General features: G+C 46.2%; 1 protein-coding gene across 2 annotated transcripts in view; it reads left to right on the top strand.

Annotated features, from left to right (window-relative positions):
- NPTN (neuroplastin) overlaps positions 1 to 25,345 on the top strand; it is a 62,006-nt gene that overhangs the window by 31,589 nt on the left and 5,072 nt on the right. For both annotated transcript variants that reach the window (XM_055132771.1, XM_055132770.1), the window contains exons 2-6: positions 2,637 to 2,984; positions 7,896 to 8,067; positions 11,201 to 11,295; positions 19,710 to 19,843; positions 21,683 to 21,956. In XM_055132771.1, coding sequence (XP_054988746.1) covers positions 2,637 to 2,984; positions 7,896 to 8,067; positions 11,201 to 11,295; positions 19,710 to 19,843; positions 21,683 to 21,956 — 1,023 coding nt within the window. The remainder of the gene's footprint in view (positions 1 to 2,636; positions 2,985 to 7,895; positions 8,068 to 11,200; positions 11,296 to 19,709; positions 19,844 to 21,682; positions 21,957 to 25,345) is intronic.

A 25,345-nucleotide genomic window follows, 5' to 3' on the forward strand; every position in this document is an offset into this window, starting at 1 on the left:
AGCACAGATGTCAGTATTGGGTCTTTGGGTTTTATGTATTTATTTATTGTGATCCCTGGGATCAAATCTCACACACACAAGACAAGTGCCCAACCACTGAGCTACAGCTCCAGCCCTAGTGGTGCTTTAAAAGATTTTAACTCATTTTTAAATGCATTTGTTTATATATATATAGGATTATTAATTTACAACATTTTTTTCTTGTAAACGTGGACCTTATTGTCTCTATTCAGGTAGACTGTAAAGTAGATCAGGCAGAATTGCTCCCTCAGAAATAATTCTTCTTACACAAGGGATGACAGTATCAGATTGAGTGCTGGCTCAGTTCTCTAAGGTGAGAGCTGTGTTCAGGCTGTTCTGAGCTCCTTTTAATGTGTGGTATTGGGATTTGGGATTACAGTGGAATTGGATGGTGGTTCTAGACATATTCAGGGGCATTCCTTCTATATTAGCATGGTTTAGTACAACAATAAACAGATTTAAATCTAAGCCTTTTTTGAAGTGCAGTCCAGAAGAATGGGGGAAAATACAAAGCACCTTCACTAACAGATTTTTAGAGCACAGTCAATTTCAGAGCTACAGCTTCGGAGAGAACATAAACCCTCACAGTTCACAGTGAATATGAGAGTAAGCGCATTTGTGGCTTCATTTAATGATCAGGAATCTTACTAGAGCAGTCATACTCTCTTCTGCTCTCCAGGGATTGACTGATAACCAGTCTTCTGTGGTGATTGAACTGTTGTAACCTTAATGAAACAAGCTTCTTTTACCTTTCTCTCTGTGGGTTGGACAGGTGGTTAGTTTCGAGACTGAGACATGGATCCTTGGTTACCACTTGTCTACACGTGAGCTCAGCTGTTCATGCTGGGGGTTGGTGTCCTTACTGAATTCCAAAATGTCCTCATCTGAGAATGGCATCTTTTTTGGCTTCTGGTAGATAATTCCTTACGAGGAGCTGTCACTGTAAAGAGGTATAGTATGGGAATTTCAAGGCGGAACACTTAGTGTCAGCTGTTGATTACTGCGTTCCTGTCCCTCCAGATTCTGAATGTTTTATGAATTGAAAGACTAGTATGAATTTGAAGGTCTTGACCTCCACCTGAGTAAGTATAGTACCTGTCGTAGGGTTCCCAGGTCCATGGGGGTAGAGTGTATCTCCAAAGGCAAATACTGTTCTGAATCTAAACAGAAAGTTTTCTAACCTCAGTTTTCAGCTGTTTTCATTACATCTTTAGCTTCTGGTCCGTAGAAAAACCGTTGCATTTAGTTTATAATCTTTCTCTGGGATATTTGGTCTGATATTGGCAGGGTATAGCCCTGCCCTTCTGTTTACTGTGAAGAGATTGACTTGGCCAAAGGGGAATTGCCCAGCCATTCAGAATACTCTTTTTATTATTATTTTTTAAAGCTTTTTGCCCTTAACTGTAAGTCACTGCTGGGATTGATAGAAATTTCAAGTGGACCGTAGATGGAGGGAATGGGGGGGAGGAGAGAGAGAGAGAGAGAAAGAGAAATACTTGTCTCTGCATTTTCATAAGGATCCAACTGTAAATTTTTCAAAGAACTCTGGATTATTTTTTAGTCTTTCTTCCCATTATCACCTTGCCTTATGAAAGTGTCGAGCATATTATGGACAAGTGGAAGCAGGTAGCGGCTTTAGTTCCTGGACAGTGCCTAGCAATGTAGTGTTAGCTTTTACCGTATAGATTAATTCATCACTTTATATTTCTATTCTTTTTGAGTGATCAGGCTACTTATGAAAAGAGAACCTCCAGTGCCCATGGTTATTTCTAAGACTGACTTCTCAAGAGGTTTTTTTCTAGTTGCAAGGAGTTAGAGTTAGGAATTAGAGCCGCCTCCGTTCCCTGACACCGACTGAGCTGCTGTTAGATTGGCTCCAATGCTGAGCTGACCCCGTAGTAACTCTTCCTCTGAAGGACACTCTGTCTTGTTCTCTGCCACTGGAAGGGCTGGATTCGTGTAGATGTAGCTGAATCACACACAAACTGGGTTGTTTGCCCTCGGCCTAGGGAAGACTCGGCTGTGGGGCAAGTGTCACCTGAACTCAGGATAGCAGAGGAATTTGCTACCTTTCCGTTGAAATTTGGACTCCAGCTTCCAAGGAAAGGCATCATAGGTCAGTTGTTCTTGTTGAGGGCCACAAAAGGCGTTACATGGCTAACAGAATCTGTTCACCCATCCGAGAAAGATCCTGACTTGGCATGTAAACCCACGGACACTTCTGGTTATCTTTCATTGCTTGCCTGAGTTTGGAAAGGTAATGGTTGTGCTCTAAGGAAAGAGACTCTTTCCTGGCCCCGAGGCTTTCTCTTCCCTACCAGCTGGGCCCATTGCTTAACGTGCTTCCCAGCGGCTTGCTTCTGCCTGGCCAGCACCTGGGCTGCCCGAGCTTGTAACTAGCCTGCCTTTGCTTCGTCAGCTTCCCAGGGTGGTTCTTCTAAAAGCTTGTATGAAATGCTATTTACTGTCTCTTTATAGTTTAAAAATGAATCCTTTTTGTTCTTTGCAACTCATTTGCTTTTTTCTTTTCTTTTCTTTAAATTACTATTAACACCTGTTGATTCTTTTTTTTTCTGATTGGCCTGTCACTGCATTCCTGCTCCCCCTCCCTCTAGCTGGGTTTGTCAAGTCGCCCATGTCAGAAACTAAGCTCACTGGGGACGCCTTTGAGCTGTACTGTGACGTGGTCGGGAGCCCCACGCCAGAGATCCAGTGGTGGTACGCAGAAGTCAACCGGGCAGAGTCTTTCAGACAGCTGTGGGACGGTGCTCGGAAGCGCCGTGTCACCGTAAACACCGCCTACGGGTCAAACGGCGTGAGTGTGCTGAGAATAACCCGGCTCACCTTGGAGGACTCTGGGACTTACGAGTGCAGGGCCAGCAACGACCCCAAGAGGAATGACTTGAGGCAAAACCCTTCCATAACATGGATTCGAGCCCAGGCCACCATAAGCGTCCTTCAGAGTGAGTCCAGCACCCTACAGTAGTAGTACTGTAGTCATTAGAGGTGGCCCACTCACCCTTCCCTCCGCTTCCCTTCCCTCTCCCCAGTATGATCGCTCACCCCACCCTTGTCTTCGTTTCTGCAAACCCACGACCCTTTTGGTTGTAGTGTATGAAAACATCTGTGGCAACTTTTTTTTTTTCTCCCTCTTCTTTGCCGTCCTCTCGACCTCCCTGGCCCCCTCCCCTTCTCTGTGTCTTTCTCCTCAGGAACAAGGAACTTGGGGGAAATCCGTGACTGTCCAAAATCATCTGCGTTGGGAAGAGGTGGGGAGGGAGAACTGGGAGGCTAAAACAAAAAACAGCTCTCCTCAAATTCACCGACCCGCAGTCAGACCAGGGCAGTGTTGGATTGTTTCTTTCCCTCCCCTTTAATTTTGTAGTAGGTTTCCTGCTATCCTTTTGCTGAGTTATTCTCTGGTGCCTTTCTATTTTTGTTTCTCTCCCCAATCTAACTACTTTTATTTCTTCTGTTCATTTGTTTGAAGCTCTCTGAGCAGCTGCCTTCACCTTTCTTGTTTTTAAGTTTGTCTGCCCAGCCTCTTCCCTCTGTGTGGCTCTGTGTCCTCCTGTTCTGTGATGGAATGTTGCCTGGGTGCAGTGTGGTGGTGTGTTCTGGTTGTCGGGTGGCATGGAAGTTTGGGTATTCCCACAGTTCAGCTCTTTTTCTTTTCTGAAACGGTAGCACGTGCTTCTCTGATAACGGCCCTTCACTGCAGCAGTGCGCTCCTCCCTGGTCCTGCCAGCTGACACGCAGCAGCCCCGGAGCCCTCCAGGTTTCTTACCATTGCTGTGCAGGTGACACTAAGCTACAAATAGGTTTCGAAAGCCCCTTCTGTGGTTTCAGAGGCAGAGCTGTAGCTGAGTCCTGTTCGCAGACAGTTTGCCTCAGATGACGGGCTTCTGACACAACGCTCCTCCCCCGAGGCTGGCAGCCCCTAGCAGCACTTAGGAAGCCAGTCATTCTCGGGTCTTTTCATTGGGTCTTGAAATAAGGAGGAAATGGAATTCCAGCCCTGTTCTCTTGAGTGATGAGGGTGAACCAGACAGATGCCCTTCGTTGCACGGAGCAGGTGCAAGCGAGACAGGAGACACGGGAGCTCTGGGTCTGTCTTGCTACTTGCAGGATGGGAAGAACAGGGAAGGAGGAGTTGCCTCACCAGGTACGTGGCCGGAGTGAGAGCCAGGACCCGGTTCTAATCGAGGGAGCTTCCTGTTTCCTGGAAAGCATCTCCAGGTTTCACCTTCTCTTCTCAGACTTCAGGAGAGCCCAGAGCCAGTTCTTGTAGCTTCAAGAACTGATTGATTCAGAGAGAATTGAGTGAAAATAGTGAATGATATTTCTGAGGAATTTGGTAATAATTCAGGTGGCTATAGGACTTAAGCCCTGAATTTATCAGCTTCAGTGGGGAAATACCAAATTAGTTGTCTGTTTCCATAGTGAATCAGACAAAGCCCGAGAAGAAAAGAGGCTCTAGAGGAGAGGCAGGCGAGGCTGCTGCAGTGGCACTGTGTGATCAGAGAACCTGCTTCTGGAAAGGGAAAAAGAAAGCCTTGTCTTTGTGAAAATGGGGAACATTAATCCAGCAATTTTTCTTTTATTTAACAATTTTTTCCCTTGCACGCCTCCTTCTCCTGCCCCCCTTGCTCCTTTCCTTATTAAAAAGTGAAATTACCCAAATGGCCACAAAGGTCTGCCAAAGTTTGTAGGCATGGGCTGGACTGGACATTGGCTACTTGTACTTCCAGGAGCCTCACACTAGTGGACTCACACATAGCCAGAAAGGCCGTGCCTTGGGGCTAGAAGATGCCGAGGCTTTGGGGTACCTACCTACAATCTCAAGAATATTCAGTATTCTCCCCTTTTACTGAAAATAAACTTCCTATGTGAGGGCTGGATATGGACCTTGGTTTAGTCTCCTCCCAAACTTGCCCATCAGCCAGTTCACCTTTGCTCACTGCACTGAAGAACCAGGTTTCTTAGGCTTTAAAACCAAAAAAAAAAAAAAAATCCCCCCACTTCCAGTTCCCCTCTAATTGGATTATTTTATGATCTCAGCATTCCCAAGACATTTGCCTCCAGGGGCAGTTTAAAGTCTTCTAACAGTAGAAGTATTCCTGGCAGTGCTTTCCCCAAGTTTTGTAGAGCTGAAAGAAAAATGTGCCCAGTTTTCCAGGAATCTCTCTGGCCGTTGCATGTTCTTCTCTATGTGAATGATGGCTAGGTAACGGTCTTCTCCTCCCTGCTTCTAATTATACGCCCATCACAGTTAATGGTTGTGAGCTTTTCCTAAATGCTCATCTTTCTTGGACTTCTTGGACTTCCCTCAGCCACAGAAGTCAAGGCCCACCTTCAGCCTGGTGCAGAAGCAGATGTGGCACTGTGGCCAAGGAGCTTGGTCTCGCACTGGTTCCCACATAGTTACAGGACACCCCCACCCACAGCACTCCTGTGGTGCAGAATCGTTTAAACCAGTTAAAACCATCCACTTGCTCCCAGCTGACTCTCTCCTGGATCTTTTAACACTTAAGGGAAAAAGTGCTTGCCTTTGCCTTCCAAGAATTCTTGGCAGAAAGTTCACCAGGTTGCTCTCATCAGCTTCTTAATCTCCCTGAACTGCAGTGGTCATTTGCATCCCCACAGGTAAGAGTAGCATTGACTGTGGTCTCCGTGTGCCTAAGCATCTGGAAGCGCTCAGCCGCATTCTCCAGGATCACCCTTTCTCAGCACTCTGAGAGGGCGATCCAGAGCGTCCCAGCGGGACAGAAATGCAATTGGATAATAAAAATTCAGTAGAGGCCTCAAAGTGTGTTTGGGTTTTAATGTTGCCTTTATATTTTTTAATTTCTGTGAAGTACTGATTCTCTCTCTCTCTCTCTCTCTCTCTCTCTCTCTCTCTCTCTCTCTCTCTCTCTCTCTCTCTCTCTCTCCTCTTTTGTTTTGCTTGGTTTTAATTTTTCCTGGAGTTGTGATGCTTTCTGCTGATGGTGTGTGTGTGCACCTTTCATTGCAGGGGATGCAGCTGTTCTGCTCGACTTCTTAAGGCCCAGGGATTTGGCTTCTGTCCAGTGTGTTTTGGAAACCATGGGACACCACTGCGCTGACATGTTTCCATGCATCTGCTTCTGTCTTAGTGGCTGCCATGCCTCCATTACTTGTACATAGAGACCCTGTTTGATGTTACTGATAAGGACCAGTGCCCAGTGGAAGTTAACTGTTGTCCTTTTGCCAGAGTTACGAGATAGCAACAGTTTGTTAAAGAGCTAACTCGAGGATTTGCTTTATTGAATCACAAGTTTCTAAGATGAAGAAATCAGTTTTACAAATCAGATTTGATATATTGATTAGGAGGTTCTTAGGGATTACATTTCTTTCCAAGTGTCCCATGATTTCCCCATTCTTTCCTCCTGCCATGGTGACAAAACAGTTCTGGCTGAGGGAGAGACTATTGTCCTTAAGAATTCAGAGTTAACTAGATTGCATAAAATGCTGCCAGGGAACTGCTATAGACTTGTAGATAGGAAATATACAGGTTCAGGGAAATAGTCAAAGATTTCCGAGAGAGACTTGGGTGGTGGGGGCTGGGGGTAGAGTAATTTTAAAGCTTTCTCTGAAAATGTTTGACCAAAAAGTACAAAAAAAAAGATAACCCTGGGAAAGATAAAAAGATAAATAATAAAAAAATGACCAAAAAATCCTGACTTTGATACAGTGATGGAAATCAGAGAGCTTTCATGAACCGTCTAGGAAGGACACAGTGTGTCTGCGCAGTGTGTTATACCATTGACTCAGGTTGGTTTTGTAGATACTCAGCAGGTTTTTCTAAGCCCAAGATAGAATGAGAAAGTGAACTGTAGAAATTGCCCTAGGGGGGTGGGACGAGGGTAGGGTGGGAAAGTCGGCTTGGTGGGGCAGAGAATTCTGTTTTCTAGGCCCATCTTTGGTTTCTTTTTCTTTCTTTTTATTTTTTCTGGTACCAGGGATCAAACCCAGGACCTTACACGTGCAAGGCAAGTGCTCTACCACTGAGCCACATACCCCGTTAGACCCATCTTTGCCACTCATAATAATTGTGACTTTGCACAAGTCATTTTACCTTTCAAGCTCTTGAAGAGTGGATTCACTTCACTCTGTCTTTCAGCTCTAAAATTCTGGGAGCCCATAATACCAACACATGTTGCATTCTTGCTAAAATTTTATTATCTTGGAATGAAATGTGTTTTAAGTGCAATTGGTGGGGGTGGGGGGAGAATCTGTTTTGGGAGAGAACTGATGCTTCCTTAAGAATTTTCTCTTGGAAAAATGTAATAGATTTCCAACAAGAAATTTGCTTTTAGGATCTACTGTCTTTTTCTGCATATTCAGTGGCCATGGCTGGTAGCCATAGGTTCACCAGATTTAAATGTGGAAAAAGCCATACATGTATTACCTAATTATAGCTATTACTGCTCCAGGGCCTAGCGACTCCTTTGGGAGTTTATTAGTTATATAAATGGTATTGCCTTTGTCTTCAGAACTGCAAGGTGGAGCCTGGTTTTCTAATGGAAGCTGATATGTTGGTGGTTCTTATATCATAAAATGGTGGTATTCAGACACGTAAGTGGATTGTTGCCAGTGCAAGCACCTGTAATTCTCCCATTCTTTTTACGTCTAGGCCAACTGGTCTTCGGGCTGTTGTCTGCGCTAGTGGTCATTGCTTATAATCATTGTTTTTCCTTTTTTGACTTCCAAAGTGGTAAAGTGAAATTCCTCATGTGGTCCTGTCTGCCTTCCCTCTTCTAGTCCCCTTGTCCTCCCCCCATCCAACTCTCAGGCCAGGGCTGCAGAGCGTGAAGCCTGTGGCTCCCTGTCATTGTGCACTCTCATTACAGAGCCAAGGATCATCACCAGTGAGGAGGTCATTGTTCGAGAAATCCCTGCTCCCCCTGTCACTCTGCAGTGTAACCTCACCTCCAGCTCGCACACTCTCACATACAGCTACTGGACAAAGGATGGCGTAGAGCTGACGGCCACTCGGAAGAACGCCAGTAACATGGAATACAGGTACGAGGACTAGTGATGCCAGGAATGATGGGAGTGAACGTGACGAAGCTTTCTTGACATTCACAGTCTTGCCTGTTCTGTGAGAGAGACAAGAGACAGATGGTTCGTGTCTCCATAATCCACGCTCGTGTCTGGTGATATGTGAAAGGTTTGCAAAAGTTTGAGATTGGCAGCAAGGTTTGAGAGCCATTGATGATCCCTTCATCAGTGATAGTAGAGAAACTGAGAATGATTCGTACAGGAGAACAATGCCAGCCAGTAGAGTCACAAGAATAGGAAGGTCCTGAAATCAGCCAGTGAGAGCTTTGCAGAGTCGGGAGTGAAATTCGTTTTAGATTCTTGGAGTAATACCACCCATGGGAATCTTTCTCCTGGATGTTTCCCAGGGAATAAACCTTTGAGGAGTATTTACTATGGCTGTCACCATAGTAAATTCTGTGATCTGGAAGGGACGATGACCTGAAAATACCCTGTGACAAATAAACCAGACCCCAAGCCCCTTTGGAATATTTGGTGTCTGGAGTTACCTGACGCCCAAGATAAGGTAGTTTTGGGGAATATCGTGAACACTATGGCATCTCACCTTTCAGAAATTTGTTCCTGTTTGACAACTGAGGTAGAAAAGGATTAAGTTTTCTGGTTCAGTGCAAAGAAGGGTCACACTGCAGTGGAATCGGAAAAACCTACTTACTGAATAGTAGGAAAGATTTATAAAATTAAGGTCTATTGGTATGCATTTGATGCACATTAATCTTTCTCCTTTTTTTTTAAAAAAAAAGCGGAAATTAACACTCCGAGTAACTACTCTTGGCAGTTTTCAGGGCCAAATCTTTTTCTAATAAGTTTTAGAACTAGTCAGATCTGGAGATAAGATTTTTGAGACTCATGTCACTTTTTTCTTGCAGTTGTATACTATTTAGGTGGAATTTAGCTAATCTACCTCCTGATAGAAAATTTGAAATATGATCTCAGCTCTGTACATGCTCATTGTTTGGAAAAGGTTAATCAACTAGAGATGTGTTTGGAAAAGGTTAATCAACTAGAGATGTAGAGAAGTAAAAGTCATACATTCCTAGTCTGTTTTGCAAGTTTGTTTTTCATAATACCTCTCAAGGTTGCCAACATCCAATTATGTTTTTAATGGACTGTAACTTTATGGTGTTTGGCCTTGAGTTAATAAAATACATCTTCTCTCTACATCCTTTTTTAAAAAACTTATTAGAAATTCTGATAGAGGTGTTCTGCATTGTCAGTGTTTCAGGAGATCTCTGTTTTCTCCGTGGCGGGCTAACAAATGATGGATTCCGTGGCTGCCCAATATATTAGCCATAGAGCCGGTCTCATGCCCTGCTTCTTCTCAGCCTGGAGGGATCATTTTCCTTCTTAGTTGTTTCCCAAAAGACAATTGTGGCATGTTGTGAGGAGATTTTGAGGTCTTTAGGCATGACCTCAAGCTTGAGAATCTTCTCCAATATCTCGAAGTTTAGAATCAGGTTAAGCCCTCTAGCTAAAGCTGGTCCTCTGTAGAACTCTGGAACACTTACTAAAGATAGCTGATTTTGGTCATTTTTTTCTTGTCCTTTTTTTTTTTTTCTGTTGACTTAAGAGGTATTTATTTCAAAATAAGACTCTAGACTATTACTCTTAGAATGTTATTTCATCATGGAATGCTGAGACATGTTTGGGTATGGGCTCTGTCTCTCCTCGCTGTGACCCTGAGGTGATGGTTCTTTTGAGGGATGAACAGTGAGTGAGTCAAGGTATAGCCAGTCAACCAGCAGTTGAGAGTAAGAGGTTTTCTCAAACTGTAGTACTTTGGAGATCTGACCATATTATTTCTTAACTGTAAAGCAGAATACCAAGGGCTGTATAATCTGGAGGCTGCTGTTTTGTTTTCCATAATTACATAGTATCCTTTTTGTGCATGTTAGAGGGCGTGGGGGGATTGGAGCTTACTGGGGATCTTGTCTTCAAGAGCAAGAAAACTAGTTTGGGATCACCCTGTGGGGTTTGAAGGAAATGCTTTCCTGACATATCATACTTTTTGTTTTGAGGCCACACCAGATGATGCTCACGGTGCTCAAGGCCTTTTTTGTAGACCGCCTGCATACAGAGCAAGTGTTTCAGCCCTTGAGCTGTATTGCCATCTCCAGTCGCACTGCTTGTGGTCCTTCCTGTCACTCTGCTTAACTTGGTCTGGATCTGTGCATAGCTTCTCACTATTGAGTTGGTGTTCATTCAGTCCTCCATTTATTTAAACAAATAGTACCTGTCTACTCGGTTTGTTGTGAAAATAAAAGCTAATCAAACCGTTCTTGAAATACGTAGTTCCACATTGTGGTAAATGCTGCAAAGAATTACGGTATAGTATGAAAAAAATGATGAGGATGGGAGATGTCACCGAGAGGTGGGGAGTGGTGGTGGGGAAATGATATGTTAGCCATGACCAGTGCAAAGGGAGTCAGTAGACACAGTGATGAGGGGAGTTTTATATAAAGGGACGTCTTGTATTGAGAGTTTGAGGTAGGAATGATGAAAAAAAAATAAATGCAAAGTTCTAGGAAAAGACTGAGATGAGTGAGGTAGGCAGGCTGCAGATCTGGAAAAGGCTGTACTTGGAGTTGGACCTTAAGTCCTTCAAGTTCAGCTCTTGCATCAGAGCATCTCTGTGTCTGATGCACTGGTGGCAGCTATGTAGTCTTTACATTCTCTTTGGGTTCTGCTAGTGAAACATAGCTAAGGAAGAACAAGACTACCTCAGCAAGGTCTTCAGGGCCCGTGGAGTCACAGAAGAATATCAGGTGAGCATAGGAATTTTAGCGATGGTCCCAACCTCTCTCTTCAGTATAGGTTTTAGTCCCGTGTACAGTCCTCTATTTTGGTTGCTTTTTTAGTAGTTAATTTCTTTCAGTAGGCCGGAGCGCACAAATGATTCTTGGCTAGGGGCCATGTATTGTTCACCTTTGTATTCCTGGTGCCCTCTAGGAAGGCAGAGTGTGGGATACTCAGAACAAGGTCTTTGCTTCAGGTGTGGGAAAGCGAGAGAAGGGGCCCTCGTTGCACCTTTGATTCTTCTGTTGTATGTTTTGACTGTGTCGAGCTTCCTCACTTACTTTTCTTCTCATCTCTGCAGGATCAGTAAGCCAAGAGCCGAAGATTCAGGCGAATACCACTGTGTGTTTAATTTTCTCACTGCTCCTAGAGCAAACGCCACCATTGAAGTGAAAGGTACTGCGACCCCTCTGAGGCTGCACTGTGCACTGTGCTGTCTCCCAAGACACGCTGTGGGCTGCATTTGTGATCTTCAGTGTCTCGTTTGCGTGTGAGAGGCAGTATCGTGTATTGACTAGGGTTGCAGGCTCAGGAAAGCAGCCCCATGGGGTTAGACTCAAACACTGCCAGGTAACAGGCTGTGTGATTATGGGGAGCTAGTAGACCTTCCCTGGGCTTCGCTTTTCTCCATTGTAGAATGAGAATCGCAACAGTACCTATCTCTCAAGTTTGTTAGAATTACTAAGTACATTAATAAAATATGACTGGAGCCATAGCACAAGCAGGTAGAGAGTTTGCCTTGCACACGGCGGACCCGGGTCCGATTCTTCTGTCCCTCCCTCTCGCAGAGCCTGGCATGCTACCTGTGGCGTATTCGATATGCCAAAAACAGTAACAACAAGTCTCACAATGGAGATGTTACTGGTGCCTGCTCGAGCAGATTGATGAACAATGGGACGACAATGCTACAGTGCAGTGCTGTTAATAAAATAGGTTGAGACATAGCCGATTCCTGTTTTTGTCAAAATTGCTTAAGTTTTGATGCTTTTATATGGTCCCACCTTACATACATTTTTGAGAACAGTGCCTTGTAAGTATTATTATTCTGCAGAAATGGGCCAGCAGGTAGGACCAGAGCACAGGTCTGGTAGGATGCTTGCCCTGCGCATGCCCGAACCAGGTTCTATCTCTGGCACTCCATGGCTATGATCCCCTGAGCTTGCCAAGAGTGATCCTTGAGCCCAGAACAAGGAATAAGCCCTGAGTACTCTAGGTGTGGTCCCAAAACCAAAAAATAAAATAAAATAAAATTTTAAAGTTTTTTTTAAGAGAAATGTGCCATCAGGGTTTAGCAAAGTGCAGTTATGTTTGGTGAATATAAATTGTTGTGAATAATTTATTTTAGTCTTTAAATTTTTATGGCGTGCATGGCATCATAGATAGGAGACTCTAAATGAAAGTTCTGAGAAGGGCCAATAGGACATAAAAGTGGAACTACCCAAAGTCATCAGTCCCAGATTCCTGTACTATTTCAGAGAACACCCAAGACCTAGAAAAGTGAAACCGCCCCCTCTGTGTCACCCAGGCTTTGTGCAGAGGCCACAGAGAACCTCTGTCTCTTTGAATCCCACTCCTGTGGGCTAGGGTCAGTTTTATAAACTGACCATGTAGTGATGGGTGACTGATGCAGGCCGAAGAGGTGAGGGTTTATATTCCTTCTCTGGCATTCCTCTTCCTTAGTCTTTTTCACTTTGCTTTAAAAAGACACAAATATATTCTTTAAATAATAGGGAGATCCCTAGAACTTGGAAGGATAAATTTAAAAAATGGGAAGGTCCAATACAGCAGGTATTGAGGCCTATCTTAAAGTACTCGGGAGTTTAAAAATGCAGATTCAAGAGGGGCGCAGACAAATCCAAAGTTGCCGTCTTGTGGTATTAGGAAGTGAGAGTGTCTTGGTTACCTGGCCCTAACCCCTGAATCCTTTCAAGCCGTCGTAGCGTTGTTTTGTTTACACGACCAGAGAACCCAGGATTCGGGGGTTGATGGATTCAGTTGCTTTTCTTGGAGATCTGGGTTTTGAGATACTTTTCCAGTTGTTTGCCCTGAGACCGGAGGCCTAGGAAGTTCTCCAGAAGCCGCCCAGGGCCTTTTCCGCACACGGGTGAGCTGAGCTCTGGGCTGCCTTTCTGCACCTCCACGTTGCACCTGCAGCTCTACAGTGTTCCAGGTGGAGCCTCGGCATGGATCTGAGTCCGGGGAGCAGGGGGGGCGGGGAGGGGGGCGGCAGTGGCATGTTTAGTTGATTGTCCTCACTTAGCCAAAAGACATGGCAAGTCCAGGCATAATGGTTTGGCACTGTTGATTTTTGAGCAGTACTTATAGGAGTGGAATCAGGTCGAGGAAGGAGTCCCGCTTGAGAAGGTGGGGTCTCTGGTTCTGACGGATACTTGGTGATTGCATTTAAGGGTTTAACTGGGATAGTTTTAATTTCTTAAGGAATTTATAAGAAATGCTAGGCTCTCTTTTTCTTTCAACATCTTGATAGGAAACAGCTTAATGGCTTTCAGGTTACGGTTTGGTCTGTAGAGACCGAATGTGGAAATTTAAAAAGATTTGCCTATAGAACTAGAAACGTTCCCAGCTAGTTCCCCAATCTAATTTCCAGGTATGCTTGGGTATAAAACTTGTATTTAGAGTGGTGTGTCTGTGTGTGCTCCCAAAGCATTTTCATATAAACTCCATTTTATTTCATCGGTGCTTCCAGGGTGGGGTCAGGCAATTATCTTTTTATAGCTGCAGTGATTTTAAAAGTATGCTGAGTAGTAGAAAGCTAAGAGGTGAAGATATTTGAGCACTGAGAAGTCAGTGGACTGAGACAATCAGTGGATAGAGGGAACATAGGAAAGGGAACCTGAGAGACTTGAATTGACATTCGAGAGCAGTACAACACACACACGCACACGCGTACACACACACACACACACACATGTACGCACGTTAAGAATTTCTGTGGTGTGTTTGGGCTCAGGTCTGTGGGGAGTGAGGCTGGCACAGGAAGGGGCATTTTTTGGAGATCCCCAACTCTTAGGTTACTTCTGTGTGAAAGAAGAGAAGACTGGAGTAGTGACGGGAGAGGCACGTGTCGGGAGCAGACCTTTTGACACGTTCCTCCCCGAGTCCTGTCTATGACCCTCAAGAATGGCAGGCAGCACCCAGTGTCCTGTGGAGAAGGCCTTGCAGCTGAAGTGGTATATTTTTGTTTGTTTTTAAGGACAGGAGTGAGGCATAGTGCAAACAGTGAAACACCTATTGAATAATAGGTCACGTTTCCTAGGTATGAAATTGCCAACATGAGCAGATGTTGGAGGTGGAGGATGGAGTAGGACTACCTGGCAAGAAGAAATGATCAGCCGTAGCCTGGACTCTCTGGGGATCTCTGCAATACATTTCTTTTGTATCTCTTCCCCCATGTTTTTTTGTTTTGTTTTCACTTCCAGAAGTTGCATCTTACAGAGAATTCATGAATAAACATTGAAATTTTCTATCCCTTCAACCTTTCTACTTACTTGTTTTCTCCTCTGCCTTCTCTAAAATCAAGAAAAGTGCTCATAACATTTCTGTATAATTTATAAAGTTTAAAACAGACATTTTCTCTTGTGACTCTGAAACTCCATTCCTACCCTGCAAGCATTTTGATTAATTCAAGATACAGGGAGTTTGAGTTTCAGTGTTCGTTTTGGAAAAGGGTTTTGGGGTGCATATGCTGCCTGGGCCCAGGTGCACTTGTGCCCATGTGGCCGAGCACATGTGGTGCCCGCATTGCCCCTCTAGAGTGTGTTAACTTCTCTCACTTTCTCTCCCCACCTTCCTCTTCCTAAAAACCTCCAAATAAAATCTTTTATTTCAAAAAAGAAAAGGACTTTGATGGTCTTCAAATCCTCTACAACAAACATACTACCACTTCTATGAAAGGTACATGCCAGCCCTAAGAAAGTTTGGTCTGGCATCTTGGTAGATCCCTCACTGTCTCATCTCTGCTCTGTGAGCACCTCAGGCAATCTTACAGTCTGTTGTGGACACACATGCCAAGCTTAATCTTCTTCTTCTTCTCCCACATTCTTAGCTTGCTTTCTGTTTGGGTGTTAGGACAGTGTAGCGAGTTCTGCAGGTGGCCTTGTCTGCCGTCCCTGTCTCCTGTTTGGTAACATGGCCTTACAGGATATCAGAATTCAGACTGCTTGAAACCATCTGGTTATGGTGTCAAATTGGCAAATGGACTGTATGGTGATGGTGACAAATATTAAGACTAGTAACACTCGTTGTATAGCACTCTGCACGCAGGGCACTTTCGGGATTCTTCATATGCTAGCTAGATCAGCAGACAGGAGAGGATGCTCAAGAGTTCTGATACCTTTTTGGCTAGAGTAGATGTTGGAGTTGCTTCTGAGCCAGATTCTGCTGTACAAGCCTTTCTGTATTACAGTATCTTAAAACTGCTAGGACACTTTGAATGTCAACCTCAGTTAAGATAATTGCACCTGTTCTTTTCTTGCCCTCTCTTCAGGTGCCACCTTGCCCTTTAATAATTTAAGAATGGCTAACATTATTGCACGCTGTGTGCCAGGCAGTGTGCTAGGGGAAGTATTTCCTTTCCTCTTCTTTAGTCTGCACAACTTTCTGAGGTAAAGTGCTGAGATTATATTTGTCTTCTGGGCGAAAAAAATGAAGGCAAATGAAGTGACTTGCTGAGAGTGCGTGGTGGAGCCAGTGGCCTTCACCTGAGCATGAAGCCACACTACTGTGTTCCTGGAAGCAGTCTTGGGCTGAGAGGGAAAAAGGATGAGTTCTAATCCTCTCCTGGCCGTTAGTCTGGCCATGATCCTGACCTGTCACTTCCCTCCTCCAGCCCTCAGCTCCAGATATGATGAAGATGAGCTCAGTCTTTCCCAGAGTAGGTGGTGTTGCCCCCAGCGGGCGCTTGCAGATCCTGGAGGCTGGAGTAGCTTGAATGCGATTGGAGGGCCTTAGTAAAATTTTCTTTTTCTGAAAAGAGGGTGGTTGGCCACATAGTTTGGGAACCTCTGAGGTGGTGGTTCCAGCATGCCTCTGACTGTTCTTATGTGGACGCAGGTGAGAGGATGGGTTAGCAAAGGAAATTATTGCTAAGCATCTTTCCTAATGGTAATGATAATCAGTTCCTCAATTTTGAGAATGGACCTCAGTGGCCCTGTACTCATTCTTCTCATGTCCCTGTCTGATAGAACCCTTCCCCCTCAGAAACTCTCGCCCTCAAGCTCTGGGGCCAAGGGAAACATCAGAGCAGTGATTCGAATCTGTAGTGATCTGACAGGTGACCTGGGCATCCCGCTTTTGAAAAATGCGCGGGTGGCAGAGTAGGTTGAGACCAGGGCCTCTCTTTCAGTGGAGTCTACTGTGGGAACGGGAGCGCCATCATGTTCAAAAGCCCCATAAGTCTCTGCTCCCGATGGTGCGTGGTGAATCTGCTTGGTAGACAAGGCTTTGTTGTGCCAAAGCCAGCAGCCATGTTCCCTCCCCTTGGGCAGTCATGTTGGCCTCTGGGCTTAGTCCTTGGCTAATAGTAATTCTCCTCTGCCTTTAACCAAGTATGTTTTCCCTGCAGTAAAGATGGGAATTTGATGCATAAATGAAGCAGAGGGACTGTCCACGTGGGACCAGTATGTTGACTAGGAAGGAGCCCACACATTGACAACACCTGTATGGAATGGAGTTTCTTTAAGAACGAGCTGAGAAGTTTTGGGTTTGATTCAAAAGTGATCAGCAAAGTGTTCTACATAAGTAGTTCCGTATCTGATCTTTCCTCAGCTCTATTACAGTTCACCATAACACCCGGTTAGTGTCCCCGTTGCCTGAGTTTCTCCAACCACCAGCCTGACAGTGAAGGTGGACACTTCTGTGTGCAGACAGATCAGACTCTAGGGAGAAGTAAGAAACATGCCTTGGTCCACAGCCAGCGGCCTTGGTCAGTGTTTCCCAAGGGTGATACTGCTGCTATAATGGGGGGTGGCGGGGTGGGTGCTGGAATGATCTGGGGCATGGTAGTAGCCTTGGTTGGGTGCAGGTGGGGAATAGACATGCTTTTGGTTCTTTTAAGAAGGGTATTGAGTCATCTTGTTCTTTTTTTTTTTTTCTCCTTTTCTTTCCTAAAAGAGCCCAAGTTAGTTTGGGAACCTGATCTAGATACTGGAATTGTTGAGCAGTATTTTGGGGGAGCCCCTATGTGGCACCCCGTAGGACACTGCAAGAGGAACTATTGATCGGATTAGAGGAAGTGACTGACCAGGGACTGAGTCCTTTCCTTGGTGGGTCTGTGATTTCTCTTGAAGGGTCTCTGTTAGTTCCCTGCCCTGCTTGCTTTCTGAGGAGAAATCATGGATCCAGTCCGGAGGCACATTTAGTCTGTGCCTCTCCAGGCGAAATCCAGGAACTAAAGGAGCTGGCTAGGCAGTTCCATACTCAAGCCCACATTCAACCCCGCAGTCCGTCTACTCATACATATATTAGCTCAGTGTAGAAAATATATCCACCACTTTCCCACTTCCATTTTAATCGCCTCATTCATCCTGCCCTCTCATCTGCCTGTGTTCTTCTTTTCCTTTTTGGGTCACAACTGGCAATGCTCAGGGGTTACTCTGGCTCTGCATTCAGGAATTTTGGGGGGCCATATGGGATGCCAGGGGGGGTCACACCCTAGTCTGCAAGGCAAACATCCTCCCCACTGTCCTATCACTCTGACCCCGCCTGTGCCTGTATTATTCTTAAAGTCTCCGAGTTGGTATTATTTCCCCTAAAATCTTCACCAGTGTTCAAGTGCTCTCTACACTGTAGCAGGAGTGCCTGTGAAAACATACCAGTCATTTCCCCTGTGCTGAGTGCTCGCCTGTGGCCTCCGGAGTCCCGTTTGATCTCATTGCCTGCCATTTGTCTCACTTGGCTGAGTTTCAGACCAGCTTCTCCTTATGGCCTTCTAGACATTAAAAGTACGTACTTTTGTCTCAAGGCTTTTGCCTTTCCCTTAATTTAGTCTCGTTCCACATATAAAAAAGCAGTCCTGTTCTCTTTCTCCTGTTCTCTTCCTGTTGCCTTCCCCAACTGCTCTGTGACATATTTGGCATGCAGTTGGTGCCCAACAAGTGTCTGTCAGGTCCAAAAAAAAGTACAACTAGGACAAAATGTGGTCACTTTTTTGCTTGCCGTCAATTCTTGCTCCTGCACACCCGGGGTAGCGGCTACTCGCATCTCTGACCACACTGCTTACTCCCTTGCAGGACCCAAGGTGCTTCTTACTATTTATTGACTAAAGGAAGCTCTTGGGAATGGGGACTAGATCAGACAGTAGATGTAAGAAGGGACTGAGTGGGAGCAATTTGGCTCGCCAGGAACAAGACTGAGCCAGCTTGGTCACTCCCTTCTACAGGGAGGATTCTGAGTGGAAGGAACAAGACCTTTCCTTTATAACAGCCTGTTGAGAAAACGCCGAGAGTCCCTCCGTCACAGAGACAACCTGGAGCCTTGCCCGGGCCAGTCCCGTCTGAAAACCTCTGCAGAGCCTGGGAAATGCAGGCTGGGAGAAGCAGGAATTCAGATTATTTTTAAGTCAGGAAAAACCAAGCCAATCAAAGGGGAAACCTGGGATCGGCTCACATATGAAAAACAGCTGCCCAGGCCCTCACGTATCAGAGTGAATGTTCGTTATCTTTATTACTCAAGGGCACTAGATGAAAGCAACAGGCTAAGATCACCTGCATTTGATAATGGCCATAGAACGGAAACACAGAATCATTAAGAATTATCAGAACTGGAATTTGGACCAGGCCTATTCATTGCTTTTACTGACAAAGTGATGGCATGTATGTGCTTTGAGTCTACTGCTGTCTGTAACCGTAATTGATGAGATATGGCGGAAAATGCATTTAAGATAAAAGGCGGCCAAATGTCAAAGAACAAGCCACCACAGCAGGTTTCTTGAATCCTTGAAACTGAATTTTTTGACCCAGGTGCTGTTTATTTCTTGCTCAGCAACCCCCAGAGCAGAGAAGATGAGCAGCTCAGCATGTCTCGGATCCCCTAGTGTGAGGCTCACTAAGATTGGTAGGAATCATGTGTGAGTAAGATTCCGTTTTTCTTTTAGAGAGGGGGCAGGAGTTGACACAGCTGGCAGTGCTCAGGGCTTTAGTCCTGGCTCTATGCTCGGGTCACTTCTAGGCAGGGTTTGGAAGACCGCATGCAAGGCAAGCACCTTACCTGCTCTGCTCTCTCTCTGGCCCACAACTGAGAATTTTAAGCTGTTAACAGAATTTCTTGGATCATTGATTGCATTTCCTGTTGATGAGTAGTTCTCAGGAAACTTCTCCAAATATTCATTGCTTTCACATTTCTTGCAGTGAGACTTGATTTTATGTGTTTGATCATGGGGCCTTCTCATTTCCTTAAGGAAATATCTGGAGACATTTGACAGAATCCATAGTTGTTAACATAGGTATCTTGAGAAAAAGAATCTTGATTTGTGAAAGGGATGATAACAGCATCCTTTTGCATTTTAGAGTAGGGTTCAGTTCATGGTCAGTTGGACCTGAGTCAGTGGAGAACTCACCTACTCCACTCTGAGTAGGTAGAGAACCTCTTACATCGGTAGGATTTTCTATTTAGTAATCCCGCTTTGCTGGGAGAAGTTGGACTGGGAATAGGGTTGGTTGGTTTATTCTGTTCTGATTTACATCTGCGCGTTCCCCAAGCTGAGTTTAGGGCTGGTGCCTGAGCAGAGCTCTAAGCAAATGGGTTGGGCCTTTGTGGCTTGCAGGGTAACTGCCTTCAATGCTCTCTCACAGCTGCTCCTGACATCACTGGCCATAAACGGAGTGAGAACAAGAACGAAGGACAGGATGCCATGATGTACTGCAAGTCAGTTGGCTACCCGCACCCAGAGTGGGTATGGCGCATGAAGAAGAATGGTGTTCTCATGGTGAGTAGGGAGTCGTGCTGTGCGCTCACGTGCTCACTGTGTTGCTCGAGCTTCGCCCGGGGAGGCCCAGTGTCTGCCATGCAGGTGTGGCCTGGGCCCCCTTCCTAAAGTTAGGATGGTGGGCCAGCTTGCCTTGCACGTGGCTGACGTGGGTTCAGTCCCTGACACCCCCATGTTGTTCTCTGAGCCCCACCAGAACACAGAGCCAAGAGTAAGCCCTGAGCACTGCTAGGTATGGGCCCAAACCCCCAAAAAAGTTGTGATGGTTACATCCTAGGCCCGGAGGTCGCTGACAGTCTCCGTACAGCATGGAAACCTGGTGTGGGAAAGCTGTTTGTTTGGTACGGGATTAGAGTACCTGCCTTCACAGTGGGACTGTGGAAGACCTCCACTCATACTGTATGTCACATCCATTGACCCTAGGGAAATAATTGCTCTTAACATGGGCTGGATGGATCTTTCTTAGGAGGTGCCCTCTCCTGTGCTCTGAGTGCTGTAGGGGTATTTGATCCCCTTTCCTGACGGGTTCTCCCATGTGCTTCTGTCCCCAGACCTTGTATGCCCAGCACTACACTTTCCAGCTACCATTTTTGATCGTTAGTTGCAGACTCAGAAGGGACAGACATTAGAGATTAGTTACCCAGTTTCTTTGGAAAGGCTATAGATTACCCAGGGTAAATTATGATAAAATTTCTAGCTTTTTAAGATTTCAAGTCCATTATTATTCCCATTCTGTGAGCTCATGATGCTGATAATGACTTTCACATGAGTGATGATGACTAAATCCCAATAGCCCATTGATAAAGGAGAGCAGGATAAGGATGTTTTGCTGCATTTTTCAGAGTCGACATTAAAAGATCAAGTTAATGTTTAACTTTCTAAGGTGCTGCTGTCAAAGAAAGGTTTATCTCTTTCTGTGGGTCTCTGGTAGGGGGCCTGGGGGCTGTTGTCAGAGCAGATTGGGAGCCCTTGTCTTCACCTTTGGATGCTTTCCGCTGTAAGGTTCTTCTCATGCTCAGGCACTCTTGGTCACCGGTTGTATTCTGTTTTACTGGCGAGGGCGGGAGGCCATACTCGGTCGGGGCTTACTGCTTGTGCTGGAAATTAAATACGGGTTGGCTACATGCAAGACAAATGCCTTACCTGCTGAACTGTCTCACTGCCCCCCGCCCCCCCCCCACCTGTTATATTTTAAACAATAAAACTGCTACTCGTGCCTTCAAGCAAAATGTTATTTCAGAGACAAAACTTCCAATGATAAGAGCAACAGGGAGAAGAAAAACTATTTCTGATTGATTCTATTGAAAGGCAGTTTGATTTAGGGTTGAGAAAAAGTGCTTTCAGTGTTATCAGGACAATTCATTCTGCCTGTGTTCTGTTTATTCTGACTGATCCTATAGCTTTCTGGGTACCCTCCCTTTAAACAGAGTAGCTTGGAATCCAGTAGTCAGGAGACAGCTGTCAGTGTGGCCTCTGCCATCGCTGCAGGGGGTCATCCTTGCTGAATCTCACTGTCCATCATTCTGTGTGGGACGGGAAGCGAGTTCACGCTTGCGTGGTGTCGCATTTCATCTGCTCTTGATTGTTACTGCTTCTGTGGCATTAACTGACCAGGCCTCAGAGGTAGATTTCTTGATGCTGGAACTTGTGTGAGTTTTTTGTTTTGGGAGTCAGTATTTGGAAGTGAGAGAGCTACCCTGCAAGATGCTCTCCAAATCCTGCTCGGTAGAGCCATGAGTGCTCTAGTCCTGAGTGCCTCCCCGCGTACTCAGAAGGCAGCGCTCTTGGTGAAAGGACACAGGACCTCGGAGTGTTCTCACTTTTTGTGCCTCTGAGCAGGACATTGCCAACACCTCTGGACGCTTCTTCATCATCAACAAGGAAAACTACACTGAGCTGAACATCGTGAACCTTCAGATCACAGAAGACCCCGGCGAGTATGAATGTAACGCCACCAACTCCATTGGCACCGCCTCAGTCGTCACCATCCTCAGGGTACGGAGCCACCTGGCCCCGCTCTGGCCTTTCCTGGGAATTCTGGCTGAAATCATCATCCTTGTGGTGATCATTGTTGTGTACGAGAAGAGAAAGAGGCCGGACGAAGTTCCTGACGGTAAGAGCATCCCTACAAAGTAGCCTTCGTGCGGGGCTGGTTCCTGGGGGTGGGGGTGGGGCCAAGCGCCCAGAGAGAATGATAAGGATTTTGGGATTCAGTCACAAAAGGAAAGAAGGAAAGTTCTCATAATGGTTTCTTTATCTGTCCCCAAGATTTCTTTCGTTAGCCACCTAGAGCTATAATTTCAGCTCTGTCCCTTCTTCGTGGGGTGTTCTTCACAGCCCAGTCCTCTCTGCCATGCAGGCCCCGTGTGGGGAAGGGGCAGCTCAGGTCTCTTTGTTCAGCTCTGTCCTCCTTCAATACAGATCATCAGTCAGATTGAGCTTGAGGAGAATCCAAGTCAAGCCTAGAAGCCACCCCACGATGGCAGGCCATCTGGCCTTTCAGGCAGATTTAAGGTATCGAACTGGTTGTCACATGGTTGCCCGGTATCACCCCTGTGGGTAACTGCCCCAGCCCAGTCAGACCCTTCTCTGGAAGCACCACGGGAAGGAGCTGGGCTGTGTTCCCTGGGGCGCCCACGCCCTCAGCAGGCTTTTCAAGTTCAGATGAGAATGGGGTGAGCCTGTGAGACCTCCCCGAAGTTTCAGAAATAGCTGAACAGTAACACGAATCCATGCCCCCAGGTGAGAGCCTCAAGCTGACCTAGGGTCAGAGGAGGGGAGATAGAGTCCTTCCACAGAGAAAAGAACCTCAGGTTGTTTGTTGGACACCCCGATTCAGAGAAGTCCTGGGAATGAGGGGAGGGGCCCGAGGTTCCTTCTCTAACCCTGTGGGGGGGGGCGGGGGCTGAGGGTGGAGCCCTAGGCCGGTGGAAAGTCAGACTCCAGATAGCTTTCCCTCCCGTCCCCTGACCACCAGCCAGGACCACTGTGTGCCTGTCACAGCTGGACCGGCAGCCTAGGCTGGGGGAGGTGGAACTGGTGGCTAGGCCCTGGTGCCCTGGGGTGCTGCACCCTACTCCCCATTCTGTGCTCATGAAGAGCACTCAGTTTGGAGCTCTCCAGGAAGGGTGTGGCCCTGTGAGCAGGCTCCCCCTCCGTCTCAGCAGCTCCTAGACCGAGTTACCAGCCCCCAAGTAAAGGGTGTATTGGTGAGGAGCAGGCAGATCCAGCGGCCACCTGTCTGTCCAGCGTGATTCTGCAGGGAACAAGATGGTAGCATGGGCATCATCTGGGCGCCGGTGGGCCTTTGCAGAATGTCTCCTGCTGCAGAAGTGTCCCTAGGTGTTTCTCTTTGTCGTAGGTTCAAAGGACTAGTTCAGGCTGCTTCCTCATCATCCTTCCCTAGTGTGTTTCCTTTTGGAGGTCTCTCTCTCTCCCTCTCCTCTCTCTCTCCCCCCCTCCTCTCCACCCCCCTTCTCCTTTCCTGTCTTCTTTGTTTCCCCTCTTTCCTCCTCTTCCTCTCTCTTCTCATGCTATGGATCAGAACCTCCAAGGTTGAGAGCCTCAGTTGCACTTGAGAGTAAAGGGCTTGCGTTGCCCGTCTCAGCTGTTGTGGTTGGATCTCCGTTCCTCACTGCTGGGAGGGCCCGTGTTTCATCCCGTCTGAGTGCTCTCCCTTTCTCAGCTTGTCCTGTGGAAAGGTCGGAGAAGCAAAAGGCTAGGTAGGCAAAGGCAGTGGCGGGCCTTGGAGTCATTTTCAGATTCGAAGGCGCATGTTGTTGCCTGTCTCGCAAGGGTCTCGGCCCTGGGAGGAGGCCTCTTCGTTCTGGGGAGACCTTCCTTCTGGGTCAGAGACTCTTTCCTATGTTGAACTGAGTGTCGGAGAGACGGCTGTGGGGAGCAGACTTTCTGCAGTTTCCTGGAGGGAAAGTGGCTTTTTTAAACCTGAGAGACAGTAAATGAATTCCTCATAAAAGAGATGACTGCAGGGTAAGTGCAAAGTAAAATCTCTCTTTGTGTTGAGTACTGCAGTGAGAGCAGTTGTGACCTTCCTGTTATTGTTGAATTGGGGTTGAAATTTCTGGGATCTGGAATTATTGAAAAATACCTTCTCTCCATTTCCTTCTCAAAGCCGGTGTGGCCCATGCTCCGGCGATGACCCCCACCTCCACTTTAGTATTTCCTCCCGTAGTTTCCTCCTGCAGGACTCTGCCTGCTTCTGCCCTCCCCTTTCTTGGAAGTCGTCATTACAGAGGATGCTAGTTCTTCAGTGGCCCCTCCTGCTCCAGCCAGTGGCCCATTGGCTGCTGTTCGAATCCCGGAGCAGACAGCTCTTGTCCCCCGTGCCCACCCAGAGTCCTTTAGAGAGGAATGCGTGTGCGCCTCCATTAGGAGTGACTGCAGTGGCACATTCTATCCCACACAGGCCTGAAGCTGTAGAGGTGAGGCATTTTGCCTGTCAGATTAACTGTGACTGATTGACTTATTTATTCGATTATGAAATTGGAATTTTGTATAGGCCAAATACGCTTTTTCTTTACTAAGAACATATTTCATTATACTTAATTATCAAGATGTAATGAGATTTTATTTCTGACTCATTGAACTTTTTCTGTTTTTTGAACTATACTGGTGGTGCTGGGATCACTTCTCTTAGGCTCAGGGGACCATATGTCTTTACAGGGATTGAACCCTGGTCGGCCACATTAAAGGCAAGTGAGGGACAGCTTCTATACTGTCTCTCCAGCCTCTGAACCTTTTTTATATTTAAGTTTCTAGAAAATTCATGCTATTCCCACTTGGGAATTCTTGAAAGTCAATTCATTAGCAAAAAGCGTCACAAGAGTATAGAAATACAAATTTGTATTTATAAAGTTTAGTTTGAGTATGTTTCACTAGAACGACAATCATTAATTCATATTTTTCAAGTAATAGATGGCTGAGGGGTGACTGATTAGCCGTTTCCCCAGAAGGAAAGCCCATGTCTTTGTCCTCCAGGAGGGACCCGGGACGTCCCACACGTGAGCACAGGGAGAGCCAGTTAGGCCCTGGGACTCATCTGTGATATCTCTTGAGCAGAGCTCGAGTTCCCGTTCCCATCAGCTTCAGGTTGGGCGAGTTGCGGGGCCAGATGAGCGCTGTTCGGCTTCACTCCCCTTGCTGTGTTCTCTGGAAATGTTACGGGATCATTCCTCAATACACTCAGCCAGCCTGCACCCCTGCAGGCCCCCAGGGAATGAGGAGGGAGAGGCAGGGCTTGAATCTGTTTGCAGTGGCTTCCAGTCTAGCTGGGGATTCCAGAGACCTCAGATTAACACAGCAGAGCTGGCTTCAGAGAGGAAATGCTGCCATCAGGAGAACTGAAAGCATTCAGGCGCCAGCTGCTCTGCCTTTAACGGGTGGAGAAGGTCATTCAGGTTTTGGAGGGATCATTTAATGGCTCTGATTTACCCAGATTTTCAAAGTTAACAGCTATTTCAATTTACCCAAATCTACAAGATG

Source organism: Sorex araneus, chromosome 3 (genome assembly GCF_027595985.1).
Source record: "Sorex araneus isolate mSorAra2 chromosome 3, mSorAra2.pri, whole genome shotgun sequence".
NCBI classification, from domain to species: Eukaryota; Metazoa; Chordata; class Mammalia; order Eulipotyphla; family Soricidae; genus Sorex; species Sorex araneus.